Source organism: Enoplosus armatus, chromosome 8, assembly GCF_043641665.1.
Source record: "Enoplosus armatus isolate fEnoArm2 chromosome 8, fEnoArm2.hap1, whole genome shotgun sequence".
NCBI classification, from domain to species: domain Eukaryota; kingdom Metazoa; phylum Chordata; class Actinopteri; order Centrarchiformes; family Enoplosidae; genus Enoplosus; species Enoplosus armatus.
Window position 1 is genome coordinate 25,114,289 of NC_092187.1, and position 23,506 is coordinate 25,137,794.

General features: G+C 42.8%; 2 protein-coding genes across 3 annotated transcripts; one reads left to right on the top strand and one right to left on the bottom strand.

Annotated features, from left to right (window-relative positions):
- Nucleotides 1-246: 246 nt before the first annotated feature.
- Nucleotides 247-5,066, bottom strand: LOC139289440 (macrophage mannose receptor 1-like). Its single transcript, XM_070911048.1, has 7 exons — nucleotides 5,031-5,066; nucleotides 3,319-3,516; nucleotides 2,892-3,082; nucleotides 2,331-2,550; nucleotides 1,178-1,522; nucleotides 737-837; nucleotides 247-460 (listed from the first exon to the last, which is right to left on the bottom strand). The coding sequence occupies exons 2-7, from the start codon at nucleotides 3,353-3,355 to the stop codon at nucleotides 320-322; spliced, it is 1,035 nt and encodes a 344-aa protein (XP_070767149.1). The 5' UTR covers nucleotides 3,356-3,516; nucleotides 5,031-5,066; the 3' UTR covers nucleotides 247-319.
- A 282-nt stretch (nucleotides 5,067-5,348) lies between these two features.
- On the top strand, nucleotides 5,349-11,419 carry edem2 (ER degradation enhancer, mannosidase alpha-like 2). 2 transcript variants are annotated; one of them, XM_070910708.1, is made up of 11 exons: nucleotides 5,349-5,440; nucleotides 6,356-6,466; nucleotides 6,815-6,854; nucleotides 7,043-7,148; nucleotides 7,246-7,371; nucleotides 8,393-8,604; nucleotides 8,814-8,955; nucleotides 9,057-9,181; nucleotides 9,265-9,409; nucleotides 9,687-9,808; nucleotides 10,579-11,419. In XM_070910708.1, the coding sequence occupies exons 1-11, from the start codon at nucleotides 5,349-5,351 to the stop codon at nucleotides 11,059-11,061; spliced, it is 1,704 nt and encodes a 567-aa protein (XP_070766809.1). In that variant the 3' UTR covers nucleotides 11,062-11,419. The 2 variants fall into 2 exon arrangements, with proteins under 2 accessions (XP_070766809.1, XP_070766810.1); XM_070910709.1 differs by lacking the exon at nucleotides 5,349-5,440 and having other exon boundaries at nucleotides 6,357-6,466.
- The last annotated feature ends 12,087 nt before the right edge of the window (nucleotides 11,420-23,506 follow it).

Consider the following 23,506-nt stretch of genomic DNA (forward strand, 5'->3'; position numbering starts at 1 on the left):
CTCATCTAATCTTAAAGTATCTCATCTAATCTTTAAGTATCTTAACTTATCTTAAAGTATCTTAACTTATCTTAAAGTATCTTAACTTATCTTAAAGTATCTCATCTAATCTTAAAGTATCTCATCTAATCTTTAAGTATCTTAACTTATCTTAAAGGATCTTATCTAATCTTAAAGTATCTTAACTTATCTTAAAGGATCTTATCTGACTAATGGATGAATGGACTAGTTGTTGCAGGCCTGTTCTGACCCATCCCATGAGGACTGTGAGGAGAGAAACACATTTTTCTCTTGTGAAAACAGACACAGAGATTCAACATTAAAGCTCCTCCTTTTTTGTACTGGTTTTCCTCTTGTTTGTCTCCTCCTCGTCCTTGTGGAAGACCTTTCCATCTGACTGCTTCTTCCAGCTCAGTTTGATGTCTTCATTCACGCCGTGGTCCTTCAGTCTCTGTTTGAGCTGAGATGCAAAAACATTAACTTTCCTGAACATCACTCTCAGAGAACATTCTTCTCTAAACACTCTAGTTCAATTACATCCTCTGTTTTCAGAGCACCCTGCGTCACACTTTTATATTATTATCTTTATTCAAATACAACTGCTGTATTGTTTGCATCTTTTTTAACACGTCTACTCTCAATAATGATGACATATACATGTTTACACTGCATTTTGCACATTTACATTGTTCATCACCAGGTTGTTCTTTTTTTATGTAAAATTAGAAAGATTGACCTGCTTCAAGATGTCCTCCATCACAGCACGGCCATTCAGATCCAGAGAGGAGTGTTTGTTCACCAGCCTCACTCTCATCACTTGCTTTGAAACAGGCACCTCTTTAAAAAACAAACTTTATCTGTTACAACATTTCTGGTTGGATAATAATTGCCATTCTTCCAAATTTCAACACTTTGGAAGATTCAAGAAGAAAATATGGCAGCTCTATCTTTAAAGGCAGCTGTTTTAATAAAACCTTAGCTTAGCTTAGCATGGGCCTCTACTGTTACTGTTGGTCTTAGCATTCTTGCATCTATGAGGCACAACACAAACATACCATCTGCACTTGATCACTACTACATATGAACTATTGTAATGATTTCATGAACATTATCAACATTATGGATGTTATAACGTATTTCTTCTATCCATAACTAGGCTAACTGATTCATGGCTTACCACTGTAGCAAATGAAGGCTCTCTTAATGTCACATTTCCAGTCCGCCCACCTTCCAAAGCGGTTAAAGTCTATTGCCACACAAGCCTCCGCCCCCACGTTATTATTAGGTTCCTTTGTGTCATTGTTCCAGTACCTAAATGAGGAGTTACTTCCATCCAACCACTTCCAGGAGTCCCTGGAAAGGCCGATCCAGGCTGTTTGTCCTGTGGGTACCAGCTCATTTACCTTCTGGTTCTCTGCCATGTTTCTCACACTGGCCAGGTCTGTGTGGTGTTCTCTGCAGTAGCTCTGGGCCTCAGTCCATGTCATGGATTTCTTGGTGACAACAAATGTCCCATTCAGCCCTTAAAACAGACCACAGTGAAGTACCATAACATACAGTTTGCCATCTGTGCCACATCTGTGGCAGAATTCATGCCATTATGAATTGACTGAACTAGTGAATTTGTAAAAATATCAATGAAAGACAATATCATTTCAATAAATGTTACTGAGTATTTCTTAACCCTGTACTGCATACCGTTACCACGTTGGTCAATGTGTTGTAAGAACATATCCACTGAAATCCACAGGCAACATTTCACTTTCTGCTGTTACAATACAATGAATAAAACTGTGCTTGCTGCAAAATACAAATGTTCTGAACAAAAACTATATAAAAACAAATGAATAGAGTGCGTATTTCAAATGAATTGAACTCAGTAACTCGTGTTTGGTGTTGTACTGTAGCACAGCATTGCCCTGAGGAAACACAGAAATCCCTTGGGATGTTCCTAACTGATCATTATCAGAGAGCCTCAATCTTCCAGAAAATAGGAAGAAATATATTTTTTATGAAAAGCCATAATGTGTGCAGTAGAGGGCTAACAGTCTCTCCACATGAATAAAAAAAAATGCCCATGAAATCTTCATTCATTCATAAAGGCACATCAGAGCTATTTTGCCTCCTTTTCTTCGAGCCCTTTTGACCGAGACAGTGACGAGCTGTACGGGTCAACAGACACTACATGAACCGGCTTTATGACCCTGCTTCCCTCACTGATTCACATCGATCTGCTTTAAATGACATTCATGTAAGCAAAGGCAAAGAGAAGCAGAGAGGTCAAGAAACTAAACTGGTGTGTTTTTAACTTCACTAGTTCAAATTCTCACCTCTGACGTCGACGCAGACTGCACTCATCTGTTCTTCACAAATGTGGTCGCTCCATAGTCCATTATCGTACATCCATGTGCAGAGTTCTCCACTGTTTTTGTTGTTCGGTTCTCCAGGCGACCATCTTCTGAACTCCGCCTCCCCGTGTTTGTTGAAACTTTTGTCTGACAGTGACCACCTCCAGCTGTCCAGGTCATCGTACAGCCCTATCCAGGCATTCTGAAAGCAATAATTGATGTGTGTTCCAGCAGCCTCAATTGTGACATTAAATATTTGACCTCTGAAGGCCCCTGAAAACGTGGCTTCAAACATTTATAAGTTTCCCCTCTTTTTTATTTTTTATAACCAAATTTTCTGAATTGAAAATGTGCATAAAAACTGGTGAGCAGAAGTAAAGTTCAAGTAAAAGTCACTCTGGTTTAATCTTTAATATGTAAAGTAACTTGCAACTATCTGTCAAATAAATGGTCCTTTGACATGTGGAGCAGAAGTATAAAGCAGCATTAAATGGAAATACTCAGCTGTCTTTGAAATGAAAGAGAGTGAAAAGTGAACTCAACATAGCTGTCTTCCGAGTTGACCATTTTGTTTAAATGTGCCATCTTGTTCAGGAGCTCCACATCCTCCATGTTGTCTATGGTGGCCAGGTCTGTGTGTCTTTCTCTGCAGTAGCTCCGTGCTTCAGTCATGGTCTTCGGCTCATAAACAAAATGGTACTGACGTTCAGCATGTGAGGACGCAGCATACAGCCCTGTAGTGGCAGACATGCCGATTGATTAGATTTGGGCTAAACATGACTTAAATGATCAATCTTGACTTTGTAACGTCTCTGGTTCAGGTGTGTCATTGTCTTTGGCAGTAAAACCACTTCTACTATGGATGTCATGAACATGAAATAACTCACAATGCCGTCACGAGGATACCACAATACATAATGTCACAAAGTGGGAAATGAATAATTCATAAAGTAATACATGAAACACTCACCTGATGCAGTGATGATGCACAGAAGAACCTTTTCCATCCTTGTGTGTTCCTTGTTCCCCTCTTTGAGTCTGTGACCGTAGATGTGCAGCTGTTTAACTGCACTTTCCACTTCCTGCCAGGTCTTTATGGGAACAGTGCTTCACCTGTCAGGTTCTTCACTGTCGTACTGTTAGCTGATGCTGTACTGAATGGCCCATTCTGTGAATGTATTCAAAACAATATTTGACATGCAAACATGGTTCCTTGCTGGTGGGCCACACTTCCTGCATGAGTCATATTGACATCAGCAGCATTACACACATTTCACCACAGTTTCAAAGTCTATATCTGTAGAATATGTACTTTGTTTTTAACTCAGCACTTGAAATGAAACATTCTCCATTGTCCCGGATTTGTCACAAACCGGCTCAGGGAATGTGTCCACGCGAGATATTTACTCAAAACAAGAATTTATTAAAACTAAGGTAACACAAATCAACAACGGAGTGTGTAGATCAGCCATGTCAGTTATGCAAACAGCGCACGGATGTGTGGTTAGTGTGCTGTGGAGGTGTTGAAGGTGCAAACCAAAAGAAGATGATGATGCAGGGTGGATGTCCGCTGTAGGAGGGGAGAGACTGGAGTGAAGCATGGGCCAGCTTTTTATAGCCGAAGGGCCCAGCTGAGCTTCACCCTGCAGGCTCCGTCAAGGCACTCGGGAAGATGTCACATCCTTTCTATAGAAATCAGTCCGCAGGCTGTTCCAGGCTGTTTTCTGCCACTTTATACTTCTACTCCACTACATTTCACTTTTCACTCAACTACATATATTTGATTACTTTAGTTACTTTGCAGATTCAGATTAACAATACAAAATATAATCAACAAATACATTATGATGTATTATTACAGGTTAAGATAAAACTTCATTTATCCGGGGGGGGGGGGGGGGGGGTCACAAGCTACCCAGCAGTTTATAAAGTAAAGAAAATGAGCTCCACATTTACCAGCTGCAACGTTAAAGAGATGAACACATTGATCAATATCAATAATTATAATCCAGTAATACAATAAACGTTATTCTGTATAATGACTACTTTTACTTTTGGTACTTTAAGTAACATTTTGAAAGCAGGACCTTTCTAGTAACTGAGTATTTGTATGCTGTAGTATTGCTACTTTTACTGTACCACCACTGTCCAATACTTTATACTTTACAAAATACTTCATAAAAAAGTATGATGACATTCCCATCAGCTTCAGCTCTACTTTGTGTTTTGTGCTAATTAGCAAATGTTAGCATATTAACATGCTAAACTAGGAAGGTGAACATGGTAAACATTAACTGCTAAACATCAGCACGTTAGCATTGTTAGCATGTTCTCATGCTGACATTAGCATTTATCTGCCGGAAGTGCAGCGCCTCACAGAGCTGCTACAGCATGGCGGCAGACTCTTACAAGTGCAGGGTTTCCATGTTTCATGTTCTATTATTATTATTATTATTAATAAATTGAGAGAGACTCTGTGCACAGCTTTACACACGGGCACAACTACAGTATTGTGAGTCATAAAGAATGTATTAAATGTTTATATAGTACTTATAAATGTTAAATAGGGGGAGTCAAGATAAAGTGTTACGGTTCTTAACGTTTTGTTGTTGAACGCAGCTCTAACTACTAATTGAAGCGAAAGAAAAATGTCTTAACAAGTTATTTTAACGAGTTATTTACCGTCAAAAAAGCTAATATGTTCTCACGGTCCCCTCCGTCTGTTCCGTTTGTTTTTAAGATTGTATTTACATTCCCTAACGTTGATCAAAACGGTTTGTTCTTGAACGCAGCTATGGTTAGTTTTCTCGTCAGCGCACCGGACGACGCATGCGCACTCGGTTTACTTCCTGATAGCTGACAGCAACACCAGAAACCCACCTGTGCTCCTGCATTTCCTTCAGTTGTTTACGTTTTGTTATATTTTCTGTGTCCGTGTCCACACGTGCCTCTGTCCCGGGTCTCCCCGTGTCTCTCTCCCGGGTCTCCCCGTGTCTCTCCATGCGGGCTCCCGTGTGCGTGGCGCTGTTTGTTTGGCTGCTGAACGATGCGGCGGCTCATCAGTTCAGTGAGGAGGAGATGGCTGCTGTCAGGTAACGCAGAGAAACTGTGAAACACACCCAGATAGAACTACAGTGAGATGAGGAACTGCACTCAGTAAGCTCCAGTGGTGGAAGAAGTATTCAGATCCTTTACTGAAGTAAAAGTACTAACACCAGACTGTGAAAATACTCTTCTACAAGTAAAATTCCTGCATTCAAAACCTTACGTAGCCCAAGTACAAGTATTATCAGCTAAATGTAGTTGAAGTATCAGCAGTAAAAGTCCTCATGTTGCAGTAAAATGTCAGTGTTTCTGTTCTCTCTGATGTTCCTGCATTCATGTGTCTGTGTCATTTTCCTGCTGTAGATGTTTCAGGTAGAGCTCATTTGAAGTACTTTATATACTGTTGGCTAGTTTCATCTGCAGCGATGCATCATATTCTATAAGGTCAGCGTGTGTTTGTAGCGTTTCTGTCCTGCGAGAACCACGAATCTCTGAAAAGCCGACTTTTCATGAGCTCAGAAAAATACATTTCTCCTGAGATGTAGTGGAATTAAAGTGTAAAGCTGCACACAGTTGAAATACTCGATTAAAGTACAAGTACCTCGAATAGTTACATTGCACCACTGGTGAGCTCTCTCTCTCTGAAAGCAGACTTTCATAAACAAGCTTTAGATGCTTGAAAATTGTCTGTCAAACACAAATTCTCTCCTCAAACCTCCTCTTTTAGAAAACAGGCATGAAAAAGGAATTAAGTTTGTTTTTAATTTCATACTCTGAATCTTTATGTTTTCAAGTTGATTTCAGTAGAGGAAGAAGACTGAAATTGAGATCTTCTACTCGAGTAAAAGTAGAAATACCACAGTGTAAATACACTCTTTCACAGCTGAAACAAGCATAATAAAGAATAACAACATCTCAGCCTGTCATTAAACAGATTCTCTGTAACCTGCTTCATTTTTCAGACAGCGCATCAAATCCATGTTCTACCACGCCTACAACAGTTACCTTGACAACGCGTTCCCCTACGACGAGCTCCGCCCACTCACCTGTGACGGACAAGACACCTGGGGCAGGTAAGGTGACAGAAAATTAAATACCTGATAACTAATAAAGCTAAAGAAGTACCTTTTAAAATACTGCGATGTGTTGATCTTTGTGACATTGTAGGTCTACTCACATTTTTATTTTTCATGTATATTTATATATTTTCATGAATGAGTTTTGTACTTTGACTTTAAGTGGCTTCATTTGATTTTCAGTCAGTCTGATGACTAAATTTCATATTCACAAATGTATATTCTGTAAATACTGTCAAGTTTTCACTTTTCTCTCAGAAATCCACTGCCTCTTGTACACTTTAGCTCTATATTCAATATTTTGTCAAACTAATTAGCCATTAATAAAACATCTTTTCTCAACAGTTTCTCGCTCACTCTGATCGATGCTCTCGACACTCTGCTGGTAAGAGAAAAAAAGAACATTTCTTAGCCAGACGCATGAATAAAAATGACGATTTCAGAACTTTCTCAGGACCTTTAATATTGTAAACATGTCTGATCACATCTCTCTGTTGAGAGTCAGGCTGCGTTCAGGTGTAATGAAGAATGACGAAAACAAAAATAAACAACTTCTAAAATGCTTCTCTGAAGGTTTTGGGAAACCGCACAGAGTTTCAGCGCGTGGCGTCGCTCCTCCAAGACACCGTGGACTTTGACATCGACGTCAACGCCTCCGTGTTCGAAACCAACATCAGAGGTACAGAAGGAGGGACGAATCAGAAGTTCTCTGTGACTCGGTGGCACTGTCCCTTTAATAGTCAAACTTCTGTGTGTGTGTGTGTGTGTGTGTGTAGTGGTGGGTGGTCTGCTGTCGGCTCACCTGTTGGCAGGTAGGGCAGGGATGGAGCTGGAGCCCGGTTGGCCCTGTTCAGGGCCGCTGCTGAGGATGGCCGAGGACGCCGCCAGGAAACTGCTGCCTGGTGTGAAAACACACACACACACACACACACACACACACATACACACTCTTGGTGTTTTGGTGCATAACAGTCGCAATAAACATAGTAAGAGAAAAGAAAAATGTTTTGAAATGAAAAGAGCTCCTCAGTGTTTAAAACGAGATATAAATTTTTTTTCAAATGTTCACAATATGAAGAATAAATACAACGTACGACAATAATAACCTAGAGATCTGCAACAGTGTGCGTTAATGTAACGTGTGTCTATAGGGGGTGGTAAGAGTCGGAGACAGTGGGGGTCCGGCCTTGTTGATGAAGCCAGCTGCAGTCGGGTGTGATGTTTTGGTCACATCCTGTCGAGGCCACAATGTACTGCAAACCTGACTAAATGCAAATTTTTGCAAATTGAAACTGCTGTGATCGAGACATCTGTTGGCTCCACATCAACAGGAGCAATCGCAGGTTGTGACAGAAGGAGGCAAAACATTTAGTCTTGAGTACCGGAGACTCACACGGAGTTACTCAGTCGGACTTGAGTAAACTGGAGACTCTTTAAGAAGTAGACATACTGTAAGAAAGTAGTACAACAAAAGGAAAATCCTCATTTCACAAATTCCCCAACTATAGTCACTGTAACAGTTTCCACTAATAATCATGGCTGAAAGAATGGCCTGATTAGTCAATAGAATAATAGAATAATAGAATAATCATTAGCTATTTCCAGCTTCTCAAAAGTGAGAATTTGCTGTTTTTGTCTGTTTTATATGTTTGTTAATTAACGTCACTTTGAACTTTAGTACATTTTGTGGGCTATTTGTCACAATTTGAAGTCTAAATGATTAACGGATTACTTGAAAAAAGAATTGACCCCTGATTTAATCAATGAATCATTAATATCAATCTTAATGTTGCGTTAATGTTCATATTACTTATTACTGTTATTGTAGTTTGAATCATGGGAATAACCACTTGTTGCAACACTATTAACAACCAAGTGAGACTAATGGGCAGCAGCCGTAACATGTTGTGTAAACGATTTTAGCGTTCCAAACTCCCACCGGCATGCCGTACGGCACGGTGAACCTCCTGAATGGCGTCAGTCCCACCGAAACACCCGTCACCTGTACCGCCGGCGTGGGAACCTTCATCCTGGAGTTCGCCACGCTGAGTCGACTAACAGGAGACGAAACGTTTGAGAACACGGCCCGGCGAGCCCTGAGAGCCCTGTGGAAGACCAGATCTGACATCGGACTGGTAACTAGTCCACCTGTCTGCTTTTAGTTCAGTTACCATGGAAACGTCTTTGTTTCTCTTCCTTTTTACGCAACGACAGTAGCTACAACAAAGAAACCTGCCTTCTGGTTTAAGTTCTACAAATGGAAAACTGCTGATTTACAGGAGACCTGCATCTCTCTCATTTCACACCTGTCTCTTTACTCTTACCTGTCTGCGTTTCTGTCCAGGTGGGGAACCACATTGACATCCTGTCTAAGAAGTGGGTGGCTCAGGACGCCGGTATCGGAGCGGGGGTCGACTCCTACTTTGAGTATCTGGTGAAAGGAGCCATCATGCTGCAGGACGAGGAGCTGCTCGACATGTTCCTGGGTAACCCTCCTTTGAGCGAGGAACACGACACAACCACATCCTGACAGATAGAAACGAAGCCTCCGTGACCTCACACTCACATCAGTGTGATGTTTTCTCAGAGTACGACCGAGCCATTCAGAACTACACCCGATTTGACGACTGGTACCTGTGGGTCCAGATGCACAAAGGAACCGTCTCCATGCCTGTTTTCCAGTCTCTGGAGGCCTTCTGGCCCGGCCTTCAGGTTCGTACAGAATACTGAGAACTCACATGAATGTTTTTCAAGACAAGTTGTAGCCATAAGTATTCATTTCCTTTGTGTTTCAGTCTCTCCTGGGGAACCTGGACAGCGCAGTGAGAACTTTCCAGAACTATTACTCAGTGTGGAGACAGTTTGGAGGTCTGCCGGAGTTTTACAGCATCCCTCAGGGTTACACTGTGGACAAGAGGGAGGGATACCCACTGAGACCAGGTCAGTCCACCTACCTCTGACCCAGCAGTGACACGGAGAGGAGAGTGCATGTATAGTTACAAGTTAAATAAGTGTTTTGGTTGGGAAATTCAAAGGCTTCACATAAATCATTTAAAACTTACACTGTAAAGGGGGCTTTTATTTTGGAAGTATAGAAGACTTTAGTTAACCAGGTTAAGTGACGGAGTAGCTGACCGCTAAACCAGCTAGTTCAACAGCTAGCTCCCTGTCTGAAACACAAATACAGTAAGTTTCTGTGTGTGTTCACTTGTTCCAGAGCTAATCGAGAGTGCCATGTACCTGTTCAGGGCGACAGGGGACCACACCTACCTCCAGCTGGGCCTCGATGCTCTGGAGTCCATAGAGAGGATCGCTAAGACGCCCTGCGGATACGCCACTGTAAGATCTGTCTGTGAACTGTGTGAAACCCAAAGCATTCGTGGACGGACTCGTCTACAACATGTCATAATGTCGGCCATGCTAACATGCTCACAGTGACGATGCTAACATGTTTTACCATGTTCACCATCTTAATTTAGCGTGTGAGCATGCTAACATTAGCAGCAAACACAAAATACAGCTGAGGCTGATGGGAAAGGCATTCGTTTTAGATATTTGGTCAAAACCAAAGTATTGGACTAGATAGAAAAGTTCTGAGGACATTAATGTCTGAACAATTGAATGGAAATCCATCATTTATCACAAGAGTCAATGGATAGTGTACGATCTATCGATAATAATAATCAACATACGATTATTATTATCTATTAATCTAAGTAAGTATTCATTACGATTGATCATGTATTCTGTGAAATGTTTGAAAATAGTGATAAATGTCCATCACAAGTTCCCAAAGTCCCAGAATCCTACAAACTGTTGGACCAACTGTCCCAAAATCAAAGAGATTCTATAAAAGCAGCCAATCTTCACGTTGGAGAAGCTGCAACCTGCACATGTTGCTTCATGATGTGATAAATGTCTTAAACAATTAATTGGCAATGAATGTTCTGCCAACTAATCAATTAATGGACTTTTTGTTTTTTAACATAATATTTTTTAAGCAATGGTGATTTATTTATAACGTTTTTTCATGTTTCATGTACAGAAAATGAAATCTTTGCAGAAACAATGGAAACAAAGGTTGAAGTCAGTCGTTAATGTTCCTGCAGGTTAAAGACCTGCGAGACCACCAGCTGGACAACAGGATGGAGTCCTTCTTTCTCGCTGAGACCATCAAGTACCTCTACCTGCTGTTTGACCCCGCCCACTTCCTGCACGGCGGGGGGACTGAGGGGGACGGGTCCTGGGAGGAGGGAGGCGAAGGGGGGCGCTGTGTCTTAGGGGCGGGGGGGTTCATCTTCAACACGGAGGCTCACCCTCTCGACCCCGCGGCGCTCTACTGCTGCAGCCGCCACGCCCAGGACCGTCAGGAGCTCCGAGACATCCTGCTCAGCCTATCGCAGCCCGCGGAAAAGTCCGGCAGCCAATCGAAGCCGCCCGCCAAACAGACAGAAGGCCCTCCCCCCGGCCAATCAGAGAGCATTGCACTAAAACCAGGTGAGAAGAGGACACCCCCCCTGCTGTCCTGCCCCGTTCAGCCGTTCAGCGCGAGACTCTCTGTCCTGGGACAAGTTTTCAGCGATAACACCTGAGACCCAGCGTCCTGGATCACAGGTTGACTGGTGACGCTTGATATCTGGACTTGATTCAGCCGCTGATTTGAGCCGGCGGGTGTTTCTGTCTCACTATGAACTTTGTGAAACAAATGTTTTTACACCACGTCAGCTTTCAGGGACAAACAGCCTCCAGGATTTTTGAAAATCACAACTGGTGGTTGCAGTTTCCAAACCAGTTTAAGTCCAGTTTGTGGGGAAAAAATCCTTCCTGAACAGATTTCCCACCTTCTTGTGTTTGTTCTTTGTCCAGTGAACCAAGAGCTCTGACTCAAATGTGCCGACTCTGTTGCTCTAATTTAAATCGAAGGTGAAATATATTTTTATTTATTTGAAATGTTTGTTTATTGCCAGTTTGTAGCTGTTGTCTTCATACTGAAGGAAAATGGGAGTGGTGAAAATAAGTCGGCTCCATTCGCTGATGAAGATCATGAGATACAGTTAAGAAAGAAGTGGACCTTGAGTGTATTTCATCATGCATACTGATGCTGAGGAATTTAAAAGGCTTCGTTTTCTAGAACGCACACACAGTGAAGTGTTTTCAATACAAGACGCCATCATTACGTCACTCTCTTGTGTACATGTCTATCTGTGGCTGCAGTTGTGTAATTGCTTGGAGCCGCCAGGAGGAGGCAGTATATCGACTCTTAAGCACCAAAGCCTTCATCCATCATCAACTACTGTAAATCTGTGGTCCTCGACCGGGGCCCAGGATCCTGCAGGGACCTCCAGAGATAGTTTGAGGTGGTATCACATTCATGTGAAAGCTTCCAGGTCTCGTCTCACTAAATGATGAATATTAACTACCTCAAAAACAAAACAAAAGGTCTACGGGAAGACAAGAGACATAAAACTAAGGCATTGATAAAGGCTCAATAGATCAAAGCATGGAAAGCAGTTTTAATATAAAGTTATCATTAGTTCATTTGAGTGTTGGTCTGTATCCATCTCCCTCCCACACGAGCTGAAAGGACTCAGAACCACTGGTCCAAATTACAGACTCATTTACAACCACAGTTTTAATCATTCGGGGTTGAGCTTTAAAAATGTTTACAACAACAGAGACATGTTAAGTCTGTCTCCTCAGGTCACTGAGGCAACCGTCTTATTTATTTATATATATATATATATACACGCTTACTGTTCTGTTCCCCATTATGCTTCAGAGTCAGAAGGTGGCTTTGAGCCCTAACCCTGACACTTGTGTCTGAGCGCGCTCTGTTAGCCGTACAGTTTATCAGTTTATGGTGTAGAGACGACTCTGAGTGTCCACACTCGCCTCCTCCTGGCTGCAGCTCGCTGTGTCTTTGTCTCTCTGACTGTAGATGAGCTAGTTAGCATGATGTCACAATGTTGCCATCAAATGCACACTAGAGACTCTCTGCAGGACTCTCATTTTCAAACAAGCTGCTGAAATGACAAAATCAAGGATCCATTGTTTCAGAAAGGTAAGATACCCTTCACTGTGCTAGCCGAGCTACAGTTCACATCTGGTGAAGTTTAAAGAACTTCAGCAGTGACGGTTTTAACTTCATGATGGAGACACAGCTGGTTGGGCAGGTGATGAAACTGGTCGACCTGCATCAGCTGATTATTATCGAAAGCTCCCAAACATGCAACAATGGTATGATACGAAAAGAGCCACTTCACACCCCCTGAAAATCTTGCTTTTGCTGACCTTCCGGTGGCTGAACTTCTCATGTCGCTGCAGTGATGGAGAAGAGACGTGTACTCTCGGGTGTGTCGGTACACTGTGACATCACTGTTGGGTGTGGTTACAGGTGCGGCAGAGCACAATTTCATAGGTAATATGAGCTAATCAACATAATATCACCATGTTGCCATCGAATGAAGACTAAAGACGCTTCTGCAGCCAGAAATACCATGAAGTCCGCCGGAGAAGACGCCTGACAAACTGACCCTAAGCCTGGCTGCAGAGGTGAGCTGCAGGTGAAGGTGAAACACACCTGCAACATTCAAACGGAGGTTAGTGAAACACTGCTCGTCAGCCTGGTGTTGAGTTCTCGCAGCTACTTTTCATCACGTTACTGTGATTCAGTGTTAATAAGAAAAGTCTGACAGTTAAGTTGGTATTGTTTCTGTTATAAAGAGAACTGACTCTGGATCTGTTTGTCATTTAGCTTCAGCAGAAATCCCCTCCGTCATTCAGGGTGGGACTCCCTCTCTTCTCACCTTTCCTCCTCTCCTTGTGTCCTCTCCCTTTCTTCCTCCCTCCATCCTTTGATTCTCTTTTGTCTCTTAAAATGTTTACTGTCTTTTTGATTTCACAGCTTCCTTTTCCTCTCTGCTTCTTTGGCTCCACTTTTCTTTCAATCTCACCTTTTTTTTTACACCCACACCTCCATTGTCGTCTTCCTCCTTCAGCGTCATTCTCCTCCTCTTCATTCTCCTCCTCTTCATTCTTCTTTTCCCCTTCCCTTCGTTTACTCTCCTCATGCCAAATTCCTTCATTCCTCTTAGTTCTTTTTCTTTTTGTTCCTTAATTCGACTCCTTCCTTCTTTCTTTCTTTCTTTCTTACCTTTTTACTTTCCCTCCTCGTCGCCCTCAAACTCCAGAATCCCTTTTTCTTGCATCCTCTCTTCTTTTCTTGTACTATCATTTCTTCCCTTTTTTAATTGCATACTTTTCCCTCTTTTTTTTTACCCTTCCTCTAGCCCTTGTTCTCCTTCTCTTCATCACAACCCCCCCCCCCCCCCCCCCCCCCACAGGGTGTGTCTCTGGATCTGTCTGTATTGATGACTGAATCATGAGTAACTGCTGTGAGTGTATTCTTGAGTTCATTCCAAACAAGTCTTTAAAACAGATTAGAAAGATTCATACCTCATCCTCCTCATCCTCATTTCTCCGCTCAGCTCGTCTCTATTATCACTCTGTTTATCATGTTTCATCCTTTTAACCTGTTATTACTCTCTACTTTTTACCATTTATCTAATTATTGCACTTACAACTAACATTTGAACTGCTTACATAGCAACTATCGCTTCAAGTCCCCGGAGTGCACTCACTTCCACTGCTTTCAGCAGTTACATCTGGCATTTCAGCATCTTTTCGCTTCGACTGACAGTTTAACTATTTTCAGTGGTTACACACAAACTGACAGCTCAACCTCCGCTGACACTTCAACTCCTTTTAGTGTTTCAATTCAAACTGCAACTTCCATACAATATTTCACTGCAAGAAATTAACATTTCAAGACATTTTACAGTGTTGTTTACAGTTGTCAGCACTTTCACCTCATCCTGTGTTTAACTGGATAATTCTGTCTGTTTAACTTCTATTTTTCAGATTTTCACTTTGCAAACATTTATTTTTGAAACTTGTTATTCAAACAAAGCCTCCAGTCCGGTCTGCTGGCTCATGGGTTCCTCTGCTCTCCACTCTGTGAACAATAATAACAGTAAGAAGAACATGTGGTGATGCAATCTGCCTCAGCTGCTCTGTTTCCTGTAGGAGTGAAGCCAGTCGGAGGGGATTTACTGCAACTTTTAACTGTGTCGCAGAGGTTTTATCTCCTGTTGGAATTCAAGGGTCCAATGAAATAGACTTTTAAGTTCCTTTTAGATGAGTTCAAAATACAATTTAACCATTTAAACTGCACCCATGACAACTGCTGCACTCCTAGCCTCTGAGCCGTGGTACAGCGGCAGGCGCTTGCAGCCTTTTTGCTTTGGACAGAGCTCGGTTAGCTGTTTCCAGTCTTTATGCTAAGATAGGCTAACCATGACCTGCGTCCAGCTTGAGACTGACCTCCATCTGAACATCTCACTCTTAAAAAGAAAGAGAATCAGAGTATTATATACAGTGGCTTGCAAAAGTATTCAGCCCCCTTGAACTTTTCCACATTTTGTCACGTTACGACCACAAACAGAAATATATTTTATTGGAATTTTATGTGAAAGACCAACACAAAGTGGCACACAATTGTGAAGTAGAAAGAAAATTATACATGATTAAAAAAAAAAAAATTACAAATAAAAAACTGAAAAGTACGGTGTGCAAAAGTATTCAGCCCCCCTGAGTCAATACTTTGTGGAACCGCCTTTTGCTGCAATTACAGCTGCAAGTCTTTTGGGGTATGTCTCTACCAGCTTTGCACATCGAGAGACTGAAATTTTTGCCCATTCTTCCTTGCAAAACAGCTCAAGCTCAGTCAGATTAGATGGAGAGCGTTTGTGAACGGCAGTTTTCAGATCTTGCCACAGATTCTCGATTGGATTTAGGTCTGGACTTTGACTGGGCCATTCTAACACATGAATATGTTTTGTTTTAAACCATTCCATTGTAGCCCTGGCTTTATGTTTAGGGTCGTTGTCCTGCTGGAAGGTGAACCTCCGCCCCAGTCTCAAGTCTTTTGCAGACTCCAACAGGTTTTCTTCCAAGATTGCCCTGTATTTGGCTCCATCCATCTTCCCATCAACTCTGACCATCTTCCCTGTCCCTGCTGAAGAGAAGCACCCCCAGAGCATGATGCTGCCACCACCATGTTTGACAGTGGGGATGGTGTGTTTAGAGTGATGTGCAGTGTTAGTTTTCCGCCACACATAGCGTTTTGCATTTAGGCCAAAAAGTTCAATTTTGGTCTCATCTGACCAGAGCACCTTCTTCCACATGTTTGCTGTGTCTCCCATATGGCTTCTGGCAAACTGCAAACGGGACTTCTTATGGTTTTCTTTTAACAATGGCTTTCTTCTTGCCACTCTTCCATAAAGGCCAGATTTGTGCAGCGCACGACTAATAGTTGTCCTGTGGACAGATTCCCCCACCTGAGCTGTGGATCTCTGCAGTTCGTCGAGAGTCACCATGGGCCTCTTGGCTGCATCTCTGATCAGTGCTCTCCTTGTTCGGCCTGTAAGTTTAGGTGGACGGCCGTGTCTTGGTAGGTTTGCAGTTGTGCCATACAATTTCCATTTCCGGATGATGGATTGAACAGCGCTCCGTGAGATGTTCAAAGCTTGGGAAATCTTTTTATAGCCTAACCCTGCTTTAAACTTCTCCACAACTTTATCCCTGACCTGTCTGGTGTGTTCCTTGGACATCATGATGCTGTTTGCTCCCCAATATTCTCTTAACAAACCTCTGAGGCCGTCACAGAACAGCTGTATTTGTACTCAGATTAGATTACACACAGGTGGACTCTATTTAGTCATTAGGTCAACATTCGATCATTCAGCAATCATCAGGCAACTTCTGAAGGCAATTGGTTACACTCAGAGAAAAGGGGGCTGAATACTTTTGCACACCGTACTTTTCAGTTTTTTATTTGTAAATTTTTTTTAAAATCATATATAATTTTCTTTCTACTTCACAATTGTGTGCCACTTTGTGTTGGTCTTTCACATAAAATTCCAATAAAATATATTTAGATTTGTGGTCGTAACGTGACAAAATGTGGAAAAGATCAAGGGGGCTGAATACTTTTGCAAGCCACTGTAATTATATTACATGGAGACACATCACTTACTAGACTTTTACAGCCGATAAAATCCTTAAACGGTGAAATAAGGGCTCTCACCAAATTAATCTTCGACTTTAAATCTTCTGACATCTTTACAGTTAGATCATTCATTTCTACACTTTTCCCAGACAGGAGGAGCTTCCGCTCTTTCTGTCTGTCACCTTTAATTCACTGTGATGTGGAAGTCCAGAGTCCCAGTGGGATTTTGATGTTTGTCCTCCCAGCTGCTGATTTACAAGAAAAAAGTCCAGAAACTTTTGACTCTGAGGAGCCTCAGTTATCAAATTTAAAGTGATGTTCTTTATCACTGGTGTGTTTCCTGGACGGGAATATCTTCAGGATCCTGCTGACTTTTCTTTCTAAATGCTCTGTGTGGAGATGTCAGCACCGACGGCAGCAGTGAACGTCTACATCCTCGCACGAGTCACGCTCTCGTACACATCATCTTCATCTGGACACATCTTCAGCGAGACACGGGAGACACAGGAAGGCCACTGTAGAAGAAGAAAGCCGCTGAATGTCACTGTTCTCTGGCACATTTGAGGCACATTTGTGATGTTGGGCTTCATAAATAAAACTGACTTGTTTAAACCGCGACAGTAGTTGTGTGTTGTTTTCTACTTCCTTTTCTTTTCTGTACAAATACGTTGGTCATCTGATTGTAGTGTTTCAGTCAAATCTTCAACAACGAGCTGCGGTAACTTAGTGACACAAGCCGCCCACAATTACAAAGGTGACGAGACAGATGGAGTAAGCTACAGTACTTTTCAGTAGCCTTGCTAACTATGCTAATGTTACTTTCAGTGTAAGAAGGTAATCAGAGTGCCAGCTCGGCTACACCCGTCAGTCACGTAACCCTCGTCTTTCACATCACAGCTGTCTCTTGAGACAAAAAGCAAATGCTGCAGTTTGGGCAGTTTAACAGTCTTTTTCTTTTCTTCAGAATGTGAACAAACTGTACTCATGTCATTTACATCTGGCTGAGATCTGAGCAGACCTCCTCCAGAGACGCTGACACACGAGAACACCAAAAACGAGGATGTATCGCATTTTAACTGCAATGCATTCTGCATGTTTTTCCACCTGCTTTAACGTGTTTTTCCTGATCCAGATCCAGATCACATGTTATCACCAGGGAGGAATGAGGCCAACATCTGTACCTCTTTATAATAATCCTAAACCTGAACTGATCAGGGTTTGTGATGTCACTAAGATGTAAAATATGGATCCAGTCGGATGAATCGATGACATACATACAGATGGCTGCAGGAGACTTCTTATATGATCCAGCACAAACTGGGAAACTTCCAGTCCTGGTGGCCACAAAGAAACTGATATACGAACCCGATATATGAACTGTATAACAAGCAAAACCAGTATAATTGGTAAAACCATTGAAAAGCGAAACTAATGAGACCAGCATATCCACTGAGCCCAGACACCATTGAGACCACTGAAACGAGTAAAACCAGTATAACCAAAGATCCACCAATAAACCAGCAATTCCTGTGAGATTAGTGAACCATTGAGGACCAGTGGAACCAGTAACACTAGTAGATCCAGAAAACCAGTCAGAGCAACGAGAACAATGAAACTAGTGAAAGCAGTGAATCCAGTGAGACCAGTAAAGCCTGTAACACCAGTAAAACTCAAGACCAGAGTACACCAAATAACCCAGCAAGACCAGTGAAATCATGGAGCCATCGAATCCAGTGATACAGCTGAACCAGTAAGACCAGTGAACTCAGTAATATCACTAAAACCAATTAACCCAGTAAAACCAGTACAAACATTCACATACGTCAGAGCAGTGACACCATGTGACAACCTTACAATGAACCCAGCAAGACCCCAGTGAAACCAATACCCCAGGTCTCTAAACACTGGGCGAGGTCTTTGCAGACTGGTGAGCGTTCAGAGTCGGTTGTGAAGGTTTGACATCGTTTCTAAGGAGTGGTCAACTTCCTGTACCCATGACATCATCACAGAGCACGTGCAGTGCAGACAGGTCCAGGAACAGATGATGATGGTGATAATGGGACACTCTTTTCACACACACACACACACACACACACACACACACACACACTGGCCATGCTACACTATACGCTGCTCTGCTCAGATGTTGCATAATGTTAGCATGTGTGTGTGTCAGATTTGGCGCTTGCTCCCCAAACTAATCATACTCTGAAGGGCTAAGAGGGTCCACACCCTACACACACACACACACACACACACACACACACACACACAGGCTCATCTGTTAGCCATTAGCAGCCCGTCAATGACAACAGAATCACATGGGCTGGGCTGGAGTGCACTCACACACAATCACATACTATTCATATGATGTATAGATATGTGTGTGTGTGTGTGTGTGTGTGTGTGGCCCATCACAGTGCAGCTGTGAGGTATGGAGGATTTAACACCCGGCCCAGTTTAACATCAGTCCCAGTATGTAACTGAAGGGGAATTCCAGTGAAACCTCTCTTCTGTTATTTCATCTCTCTTTTCTTTACTTCTTTATTTCTTGTCTCGTGTCTTTTTTCTTGAGCAAACTGCTCTCCAGTCTGGTTTTCCTTCCTGTCTTCGTCTCACTTGCTGATTTACCGTCGCCTGATATTCCGAGTGTTCCCTCCCCACACATGACCATCTTTCCCACCTCTGTGTTGTAAAAATTCAATCTGGACAGCCCTTAAATCTGGCCTCTCCGAGGATCCCTAACCTTGATCACACATTCGTCCCTTTTCCACCAGACGGACCTCGGAGCTCCCAGACCAGGTGGGAAACAGAATCCCTCCAAACTGGTCTCCTCCCAGCTGGCTGTGTCCAGAGAACGTCCACAGGGAGGCCTCCTGATTAGAAGCTGAACCAGCAACAGACAGCAAACTATCCCAGTGAGCACTGGAGCCAACTGTGAGAACCACATCATCTGCAAAAAGGAGACAATACTGTACAAAACAACTTTAAAACACCAGGGCAACAGTTTAATTCTGTCTCCTTAATTGCCACGATAAATACACCTGTCAAGATTATGTGACCAGTGCTAACTGGTTACAAATACCACCACTTCATCTGGGTCCCTCACCCTAACCCCCTTGTGCTGCTCAACCCTGGATGTATTAAAGGAAACTGGGTACCGTGTTCAAAGATGGTGCAGCATTCAGTCCTATGAAAGTAGTCAGTGGAGTCCTCCTCCAGCTGAGCAGGTTGATGCTCGTCCAAACTGTCCTCATGTTATTTACATCAGGCTGAGATCTGATCACAACCATCGCATTTTAACTGTGAAGCATTCTGTGTGTTTTTCCACCTGCATTAACCTGTTTTTCCTGATCCAGATCCAGATCCAGATCACATATTAACACCAGGGAGGAATGAGGCCAAAGTGCTCAACACCAACATCTGTACCTCTTTATAATAATCATAAACATAAATTGAGGGTTTTGTGATGTCACTAAGATGTAAAATGTGGATAACAGTGACCTTATTTGGACGAGAGGGTGGAGCTGAGGACACGAGGACACTATGCACGCCCACCTGTACCTGCAACCTGGCTGCACCTGGCTCCTGGCTATGCCGAGCAAAGTCACTGCTAACAAAGTTAGCTTGTAAATGTATTTACCAAAACACATAAACAGCCGACCCCTAGAGTGTCTTTTAGTACAACTGAACTCCTCCGTCCTGATTGACAGGCCTCTGTGGTAGCGACTTGTCAATCACAAGGTAACCCCGCCCTAAAGCACACCCCACTTTATCGTCTATTTTATTCTAAATGAGACCAAAATTTACAAAATGAACATCATGCTGTTTTGAAGAAGACTGAGACCATCAACTCATCAGGAAAATGTTCACTGAGGTCATAAATCAGGTGCGAAGTCGGCTCATGTTCTCATAGACTTCTATACAATCAGACTTCTCTTTGAAATCAGCGGAGTCGCCCCCTGCTGGCCATTAGAAAGAATGAATTTAAGGCATGTTAAAGCAAAAGCAAAATGGTCCAAAGATGTTTGAAGACAAAAGAAAACATTCAACATGTTCTCACCTACAGAGCTGTTTGAAGTTAAATGTAAAATTCTTTCCCTGCTGATTCGTTTGACTTTCCATACATCAAGTGTTATCACACCAGCTCTGCATCTCTCAGCTCAGCCCGTCTCACATCAGAGCCAACATGAGTAAACTTGTCTTTGGCTCGTCTCCACCGTCCAGCCGGAGCAGACTGCGGGACAAAAGGACAAACTGACAGTGGACGCTCCACCCTGCAAGTCTCACAGATGTGGAAAAAAGATCTTACAGACTGTCTTGTCTTCTCATTTGTTCTTTGACTGTCATCTGTTGAGCTGGTGCTCTCAGTGTGTTTAAATAAAGGTTGATAACTCCATGAACAATAGTTTTTAAAAGGGGAAGTGGATGATTCAAAGCTTCCTGATCTCTTCAACTTGTGTCTGGAAGGTGACGCACATTTTTCTCAGGTACCAAATGAAAGTTTTACAGCTCAGTTTTAGTCTAGTTTGAGTCTCGTTAGTCAAGTTTACATTCAAATGGTAACTGAATTTGTGGAGAACGTGATGGAAATATGACATTTGTGTTCATGTGAGGAAGGTGACAGCCTCGTCATCGCGCCACACAGATGTGATGTTTCCAGCTCCAACATGATAACATGGACGCCTCACGCTCAGCCAAAGCCTGTTGTTCAATTTACCAGATTAAAGAGTGTTATCTTGTCAGTCAAAGTATTTTCAACGCTCTCTCATGACAAACTTGAGCTGTCTGGTGTGTGTGTGTGTGTGTGTGTGTGTGTGTGTGTGTGTGTGTGTGTGTGTGTGTGTGACAGTGAGGTCAGGACACACACGTCTCTGTGTCTCCCTGCAGACTGTCAACATGAGGCCGGTGTTACGGAGCAAACGGTGACCCACAGGATTCAGTTTCATACATTCACCCCCCCCCTGCTTCCTTCAACACACACACACACACACACGGACTGAGGAATGTGTTGCACAGTGAAATGTGAGCCTGTGGGCACAGCTGGGTGTGTGTTATGATGTGATGTACTTGGCTGAAAGAATGAAAACACAGCTTTAGTGAGCGTTCACTCTGCAAGTAATTGCATCTGCACACACACACACACACACACACACACACGTATATGTTCGGGTACAGTGTCTAAATTATTGTATGAGTTTATACATGTATACATACAGATACATGAACACACACACCTGCTGATACACATCTGCTGGTTCCCTTAACTGACTGCCCTGGAAATTGATCCTGGTCCACCATCATGCTTCAATATAGAATTACTGAAGCTAAAAAGCTAAAAGCTCGCTAACCGCCATTTAACTGCTAACTACAAAACTAACAACAAGCTCATTAGCTCAGTTGCTAATGGGATCATTTCAAAAGATGTGTTTGTCTCATAACTGTCTGCAAACAGTGCTCCGACACATTAAACACAACTGGATGGTGACAAGCAGCTAATAAACTGCGATAACTTCCTCCATTTTGGGCTCTCCGGCTCTTCGTTCCCTCAGTCAGCGACGACACGATGGCCTGCTGATGCAAACAGGTCGAAACAGGTCTGTTGTCTTTCAGCAATAAACAAATTTACCCCAATTTCAACGTTGGAGAGGAGTGAGAGAAGGTTTCAGACACAATCCGACAAGCACTGCCTTAATCAAGAGAAGTAGTTTTAGATATTCAGTCTTGTTAACCTTTGACAGTTGCAGACGTGTCACAGTGTCAAAGTGTTGCTGGGCCCCTTGATCCCAGTTCACTGTCCCCTGGGCCCAGTTCCTGCTTGTTGGGAACGTGTTACTTACAGATGTGACAGCTGTGACTCCTCCCTGTCCATGATGTGGCTCTCTCTCTTCATTGATCACAGATTTCAGACTTCAGGGTTTCTTCTTCTGGGGCTGCTGTTTTTTTGCAGGTTGCCAGGCAACAAGCTTTGAAGCCACTGGAAACAAATAAAAGTTTTCATGGAAAAAGTTCTCTGACTAAATAATGTTAACTTGAGGTCCATTAACTAGCTGTTTTCATCACATCTCAACTGGACAACCCTCCATGCTTTGGTGGAGATCGTCAGGTGTCTCTGAAAGCTGAAAAAGATAGTAAGTGGACCTTTAGTTTATCAAGATTACTTTGTCAAAACGCATCTTTGTCTGAAAGTAAAATGCAGTTTTCCAAAACTTATTTCCTGGGTTACAAAAACCGTCTTCATTGATAGACTTGACATCGCTCCCTCTCGTTCACAACATCATGTAAACACTGCAGCTTGTAACAAACCTGAACAGACAGACAGCGTGAAGGACAGAAAGTTACTGTAACAGAAGAACGAAGCCGGCAAAGTGACACACGTCATGTCTGAACAGGCAAGAGGAAGGAGCTCATGTCAACATCCATTAACTGACAACTCCTGGATCAAATCCAGCTTCCCCACTGGTTCGTGTGTAAGGTACCAGTATGATGTTGTGTATTAATAGATACTACAGAAAAGTCAGCATCAACACACCTGAAGCGTCGGCAGTGACGTCGAGCTCGGAGGCTCTTCACACCACAACAGACGCAGACGTACGTGAGTCACAAACCGCATCAGCATCAGCTGCTCGGTGACTCAGTGTGAGTCTCTGTGTGTGTGCTTGAGTCCACACCAGACTTCCCCACATTTCAACAAACTTTTCATTGATAGAGGGAGGGAGGGGGGCAGCGGGGGGGAGAAAGAGAAACACGTTAAACTATGTCTGATCTTGTTTTTATAATGACTTGTTTGGGATTGTTTTCCATTGTATGTACGAGACGTCCTCCCATGAAAAACAACAGAATCAGTCGAGAAGCTGAAATCGGCGTCTGATGACCGCAGGACTTCAGTCAGGCGCCGCTGTTATAAACCAGCGAAGAGTCGGGTGGATGGATTGGTCAACAAAACAAAACTTTAACACTGGAGGCCG

Bases quoted from the DNA above. Each gene is read 5' to 3' on its own strand.
- LOC139289440 (XM_070911048.1), bottom strand. From the start codon at position 3,355: ATGGAAAAGGTTCTTCTGTGCATCATCACTGCATCAG. The intron at 1,523-2,330 runs GTGAGAATTTGA...GTCTGTTTTAAG, and splicing joins AGTCTGCGTCGACGTCAGAG to GGCTGAATGGGACATTTGTT. The intron at 461-736 runs GTCAATCTTTCT...TTTGCATCTCAG, and splicing joins TGGAGGACATCTTGAAGCAG to CTCAAACAGAGACTGAAGGA.
- edem2 (XM_070910708.1), top strand. From the start codon at position 5,349: ATGCGGGCTCCCGTGTGCGTGGCGCTGTTTGTTTGGCTGCTGAACGAT. The intron at 7,372-8,392 runs GTGTGAAAACAC...AAACGATTTTAG, and splicing joins CGCCAGGAAACTGCTGCCTG to CGTTCCAAACTCCCACCGGC. The intron at 8,956-9,056 runs GTAACCCTCCTT...ATGTTTTCTCAG, and splicing joins GCTGCTCGACATGTTCCTGG to AGTACGACCGAGCCATTCAG.